The sequence below is a fragment of the Microtus ochrogaster genome, assembly GCF_000317375.1.
Source record: "Microtus ochrogaster isolate Prairie Vole_2 chromosome 14 unlocalized genomic scaffold, MicOch1.0 chr14_random_1, whole genome shotgun sequence".
NCBI lineage: Eukaryota > Metazoa > Chordata > Mammalia > Rodentia > Cricetidae > Microtus > Microtus ochrogaster.
In genome coordinates this window covers 28,748,444-28,754,857 of record NW_004949096.1, presented here as the reverse complement: position 1 = coordinate 28,754,857, position 6,414 = coordinate 28,748,444, and the positions used below count along the sequence as shown (strand labels likewise).

General features: G+C 48.5%; 1 protein-coding gene across 2 annotated transcripts in view; it reads left to right on the top strand.

The window, feature by feature from the left end:
- Pla2g4e (phospholipase A2 group IVE) overlaps positions 1-6,414 on the top strand; it is a 79,358-nt gene that overhangs the window by 55,106 nt on the left and 17,838 nt on the right. For both annotated transcript variants that reach the window (XM_005364295.2, XM_026787726.1), the window contains exons 6-11: positions 575-617; positions 1,647-1,710; positions 2,716-2,876; positions 2,979-3,065; positions 3,433-3,470; positions 5,558-5,693. In XM_005364295.2, the coding sequence (XP_005364352.1) occupies positions 575-617; positions 1,647-1,710; positions 2,716-2,876; positions 2,979-3,065; positions 3,433-3,470; positions 5,558-5,693 (529 nt within the window). The remainder of the gene's footprint in view (positions 1-574; positions 618-1,646; positions 1,711-2,715; positions 2,877-2,978; positions 3,066-3,432; positions 3,471-5,557; positions 5,694-6,414) is intronic.

Here is a 6,414-nt window from a genome sequence, read left to right as displayed (position 1 = left end):
TAAAAACTAACCCTATTTGCAAAGTGTATACATTAATTGAAGCACAGAAGCTTTGTTGGTATGCAGAGTGCTTGCTTCTGTTCTAGATGAGGGGCTGCAGTCTTACCTCTGACTTGTGCATTGTTCCCCGCTGGACATTCTGTTTTAAATATACACCACTTTCTTACAGGGTCATAGAGGCTGGCTTAATGCTCCAATCCTCCTGCCTCTGACTTTTAGGTGCTGAGTTTACAGATAAATGCCACCAATCCTGGTTCAAACCTAGTTTTGTTTTGTTTTGTTTTTCCCCGAGACAGGGTTTTTCTATAGCTCTGGAGCCTGTTCTGGAACTAGCTCTTGTAGACCAGGCTGGCCTCAAACTCACAGAGATCCGCGTACCTCTGCCTCCTGAGTGCTGGGATTAAAGGCGTGCACCACCACCGCCCATCTCAAACCTAGTTTTTCAAGCAGCTATTTCTCATTTAACTGAGAAGGATCTGCTATTCTATGACTGATATGATTTATAGCTTTTGCTGCCTTCTTAAGAAACCAGCCAAGAACATTGTCACTGACCTGGAGTTCTCTTTTCTTTCAGTCTCTCTTCACCAGAGATGCTCATCACCAACGGCGTGATTGTGGTAATTGTCCTTCTGGGCTCTGGTCACTCCAGAGGCCGCATGTGGCTGCTGCTCTCAGGGGAGAGGGGCTTGAGCCTAGCTTGGAACCTTGTCCCTATGCTGAGTCCAGGGAGAATTAGCCTAAATGGTTAACTAAATGAGGTGCACCCAGGGGTGGGGCTGCTTCCCGAGCCCCTGGATCAAGGCAGGAATAGGAGGGTATCACCCTTGCCCAGCACCCTGAACTCCCAAAAGATCATCCCTTTCCCAGAATTGGTCACTTACAACAACTCCAATACCTCTGCAAGCCTGATTTCAGCACTAAAATTATTTCTTAGGCCAGATCCTGGTCTACATAGTGAGACCCTGCCTCAAAAAAACAAAACAGGGCTGGAGAGATGGCTCAGAGGTTAAGAGCATTGTCTGCTCTTCCAAAGGTCCTGAGTTCAATTCCCAGCAACCACATGATGGCTCACAACCATCTGTAATGGGGTCTGGTGCCCTCTTCTGGCCTGCAGGCATACACACAGACAGAATATTGTATACATAACAAATAAATAAATATTTTAAAAAAGCACATTTAGTTTAAAAAAAACAAAAAAACAAACAACAACAACAACAAAACCAAAAAACAAAGCAAAACAACAACAACAAAAATCATAGCTATTTTAACTGAATGTACCCAATGTCCCAGAAAACTTCTCCTTTTTAAAGCAGAGTGCTTGGAATATGCGGCAATGGCCTTTGCCCAGTCTCTGCTTTTCAGAGGTTATTGTATCCCAACTTCTTACTTGCACGGCTGGACACAGGCTCAGGTCTACCCCTGATGCTCCTGTGAGCATGACTCCCAGTAAATCATGATGTGCGCTTAGCTTTGTCTTCCCCTTCTTGGAGCACTCAGTACCCAGGATGCTCGGCAGAAGCCCAAAGCTGATCAATACTAAATCTGCGCCTTTGCCTCTTCCCTTCTAACTGGAAGAGGGGCGTGGCTTTGCTTATTGGGGCGTGGCTTTGCCTAGCGTCCCATCTACCCTTTTTGCTTTGTTACAGTCTCGGCAAGTCTCTTGCCTGGAGGTCTGTGCGGAATCCAGGAGGCCAAGGAAGAGGAAGAAAAGTGAGTTTCTCTGCTCGTCTAGTCTAATGGCGGGTTTGGCCATGGGGGTGGGAGGAAGACGGCTTCCAAGCCCCGTGGAGGTCATTTTGGAACTCAGGAAACTAGGTCAACTCAACCTGGTATGGGCTATCCTGGGTTGGGGGAAGTAAAGTCAAAACTCCTCAGAACTGTGTCCCAGACACCCGTCTTCTTCAGCTGTCTCTAGGAAGAGTGTGTTCTTCCAGGGACCCAGATGGAAGTCCTCAGGGCCGCCCAGTGTCCTGGGGCCTAGGGCTCAGTGGTACCCTGAGTCTGCTATGCTCGGACAGTGGGGCCGGTGGGCTCTGCAGCTCCCAGTTCAGAGCATTTTCCTAGTGAGACACACATATTGCTGTCTGCCCCTCTGCGCCTCTCCTATGCTGGACTTCCAGCTCTTCTCACGGAAGCAGTGTGAACCCACAGACACAGGCTAGAAAGGAGGGCTTGGAAGGGGCTTCTGCTCCCAAACTGACAGCCTGCTGGGGGATCTGTTTTCTCTACATTGGGGCTGGTGACTTTGGCAGAGTGGGACGGGCGGCTGTTCTAGTAAAGCAACACCAAGAGGTCTTACCTTGACTCAGCATCTTAGAGGGCTTTCTGGAGAGCGAATCTGTTGGCATACTCCACAGGCCTTGTTAAAATGCAGATTTCAGGGCCCTGTCTGAGGCATGCGAATGAGTGTCTGGGGATTGTGAACCCCAACTGGCACTTCAAGATGGGATTTTTTTTTTATTTTTAAATTAATTTTATCTTATACATATGAACATGTTTGCCTGTGTGTATGCATGTACTCCAAGTGTGTTCGAGTTCCTGGAACTGGACTTTAAACAGTTGTGAGGCACCCTGTGGGTACTGGAAACTGTACCAGGGTCTTTAAAAGAGCAACAAGTGGTCTTAACCGCTGAGCCAAGATAGGAATTTTGCTGGGCTAAATGGGAAGCCAAGATGAGAATCTTCTCAGGGGTCTAACTGCATCTTCTTTCTCAGATAAAGACCTGCTAGTGATGGTAACAGACTCCTTCGAGAATACTCAGTGCGTCCCACCCTTCCAGGAGCCCTGCTGCAGCAATCCAGCCTGCTTCCACTACCCTAAGTACTTCCAGCCCCAGCTGCGTGCGGAGGCGCCAGAGAGCCGCTGGAACTGTGGGGTACATAGCAACCGCAGTTGGATGGGAGGAGGAGGGGGACTGGGCTGGAAGGGCTAACAGAGGGGTCCCTCAGCCCCTCACAGAGCCCACCCATCCTTCCAGATTTGCTGCTGTGGAACACGCAGGAATGGCTCTGTCTGCCAGCCCCTCGATTGCCTTTCTGATGGCCAGCCAGTGACCCTGCCCATGGTGAGCGCCTGGGTCTGAGAAGGGGTCCCAGAGCTGCCTAACTCCAGTAGCAGGGAGATAGGAAGAGCGCAAAGACACATGGGGAAGGTAGCACCCGGGGTCTCGCAAGCAAAATGGAATGGCCTCGTAGGCTTCAGTGGGAACCAGGAAACGTGGAGTCTGTAGATGATGGAATCATTGAATCTAGAAGTAAGCTGTGGGAAGGGAGCATGCACGCATGTATGTGAGCATATGTGTGTAGATTATTGTGAACATGCGTGCATGCTGAGTTCTACCCATGAGTGAGTCATGCAGTAAGTAAGTCTCCCCCTCTTTGACCGGGCTCCTTTGCTCTCAGGGGTCATCTCTCACATCCTTTTCTCCTCAGGGAGAGAACTATGAACTACACATGAAGTCCATGCCCTGGTAAAGTACCCTTTCCTGTCCTTTCCCTAACTCAGAGGAGTGGGTGTCAAGTCATATCTCACTGTGGCTTGATTTGTGTTCTCTTCCATGGCTAATGGGGCTGAGCATATATTCCGGAATTACTTGGCCTTTAGTAGATCTTTTCTGAGACATGTTTACCCAAATCCTTTGCCTATATTTTAAGTGGGTTCCATCTTAATGTTAATTTATGGAAGTTCTTTGCATAATTCTGGATAGAAGTATTTATATTTACCTTGTTCTGTGGGATATCTTTGTATTTTATTTGTGTGTGTGTATTATCTTATATCATGTATGAGTGTTTGTTTACATGTATGTATGTATGTATGTATGTATGTATGCCATGCTTAGCTAGGGCCCACAGGGATCAGAAGAGAGCATTGGGTACCTCAGAACTGGAGTTACAGATGGTTGTGAACCACCATGTAGGTACTGGGAACTGAACCTAGTCTTAACTGCTGAGCCATATCTTCCAGCTCCTCTTTGTACTTTTTGAGAATAACCTTTGAAAAACGAAGGTTTATAATTTTGGTGGAAACTATTTTTTCTTTTGTCATTTGTATTTTTGATGCCAAATCTAGGAAATAGTGCCTAATCCAAAATCATGAAAATTTGCTGCCATACTTTCTTCTAAGATGGCTTTAGTTTTTGCTCTCACATCTGGATTATGGTTTAGTTCCCTTTACATCCTGACATTTTACGTGGGGATATCCGACAGCTCCAGCATCGTTTTTGAAAAGACTCTTCTTTCTCCTGTTAAATTTCACCTGTGTTGAAAATCAAGTGACTGTATTTTTTTTGTAATTTTTATTTTATATGTGTTTTTCTTGCACGTAAGTCTGTGCACCACGTGTGTGCAGTGCTAGTGGCCAGAAGAGGGCATCCTGTCCCCTGGAATTGGAGTCACAGACAGTTGTAAGATGCCATGTGGGTTAGAAATTGAACCTGGGTCTTCTGGAAGAGCAACCAGAGCTCTTAACCTCTGAGCCATCTCTCCAGCCCCTTGCCTATATTTTTTATTTATAGTTTGATTTGTTATTTTTCAATAGAAAAGTTTCTTAATCACACTGGATCTCAGTTTTCCTTATCAGCAATTCAGGTTGCTCTTTGGAATCCCATGAATTAACATGTGTGAAATACCAGGAATCTAGATGGCGAATGGGGTGCTCAGGAAGTGTCCACCAATGCTACTGTTATTTTCAGTCCCATGACTGCCAGTAGAAGCTATTTCCTCATAGGAAGAGAGGTGCTGGGAGAGTCCAGGCCCTGCCTTCAAGGGTACTCAACTTTGTTAGTATGCTAAGATAGGCCAGAAACTGACACCCCCTCGGAGTCCTTGGGGGAGCTGGGCCTCGGAAGATTCAGGAATACGGGTAATACCTGTGAAGGTAAAGATCCTAACCGAGGTTCAGATCAGGCCATGAGAACCTGGCGTGTCTCTTCCAGCAGGTAGCTTGAGGTGAGCTTGGACAGATCTGGTAGGGTCATATACGCCAGGCTTGAACTTGCTCGAGAAAAGGATCTGATAAAAAGAGGACAAGCGTCAGGCCTGTTATGGTGGCTCATGTCTCATCTGCCTTGAAGAACTGTAGGGATGGGGCAGTGAGGTCAGCGTGAGAGGCTTTGTCCTTCGCACAAACACCAGAATCATGGTTCTGTGGGCAGGAAGGACTCAGAAGAAGCAGGGAGCCCTGCAGGAGCAGAGGGCTGGTCTGTGGGGCTCAGAAGAGTCTAAGAGATTTACCTATGAGATCTAAGGAACCCTCATCACTCATGTCCAGCTTTGGGACAGAGAAGATGCCTAGGGAAACCTTTTGGAATTTTCCCGATCCTGCTGAGGAAGCAGAAGGTTTGAAGAGGCCCAGTGGTAGTCTTCAGACAAGTACCAGCTTATCGTGAGCCAGCTAAGGCTTAGGGCCTTTAGGTACTGAAGGTCGTGCTGGCCAGTAAGCATTTTGCAGATGAGAATGTAGATGCCCAAGGTCGCAGAAGAGATACATGGCAGAGCTGGGCCCCAAAGCCACATCTGCCAGTTGAAGACGGTGGCTACAGGGTCCCCTTTCCCATAGCCCTGACACGCTGGATGTGCGGCTTGGCTTCAGCCTGTGCCAGGAAGAGGTGGAGTTTCTGCAGAAACGGAAGGTGGTGGTGACCAAAGCCCTAAGTCAAGTGCTGCAACTGGAGGAGGACCTGCATGAGGATGAGGTGGGTCAGCAGGGGCACTGCCTGCGCTAAACCGGTCCCCCAGCTCCACGTCCTACCTTAACCTTCCCAGACCCACAGTGGCTACTGTACCACCTGGATTTGTGTTTGCTCAGGCCGCTGAGGGTGTGGTGCCAGGACAAGGGCCCTGCTCTGTGTGGTCCAGCTGCGTGTCTACCAGGGTAGGGATGGGGGCTCCTGGTGCTGCACACCACACACACACACAAGCACGCACACATACAGGGGTGGAGGGGAATCCTGACATGGCTAAGCTGTCTTACTGACATAGTGTCAGGATGGCATTCTCACCCAGCCAGGAGACATTTTCAGGTTCCAGCACCTAGGTCACCCAGCCCCCAGTCTTCACCCTCTTGTTCCTTTTCTTCTCTAATGTGTGCATGTACCCGTCCCCACCAGAAATGACAGCTGAAGGAAGCTGAAGAGAATCCTCTTCCATTCCCGGAGCCAGTTGCCTCTTCCCCTGGAGGTAGTCACAGAGCCCCTGCACCTCCATCTGTTAGTCTGGGGAACTGGGCCCAGAGCACCTGGCTAACCAGGATGTAGGCTGAGACAGAAGCTGGCTGGGGCGGGTCTTCAGCTCCAGGAAAGATCTTACAGTCCCTACTAATGGAAATAGGAAGCAAGGGCACCTTAAACCTATGTTTTACACACACACACACACACACACACACACACACACTTATCAGAATGTGGGGTTTTTTCC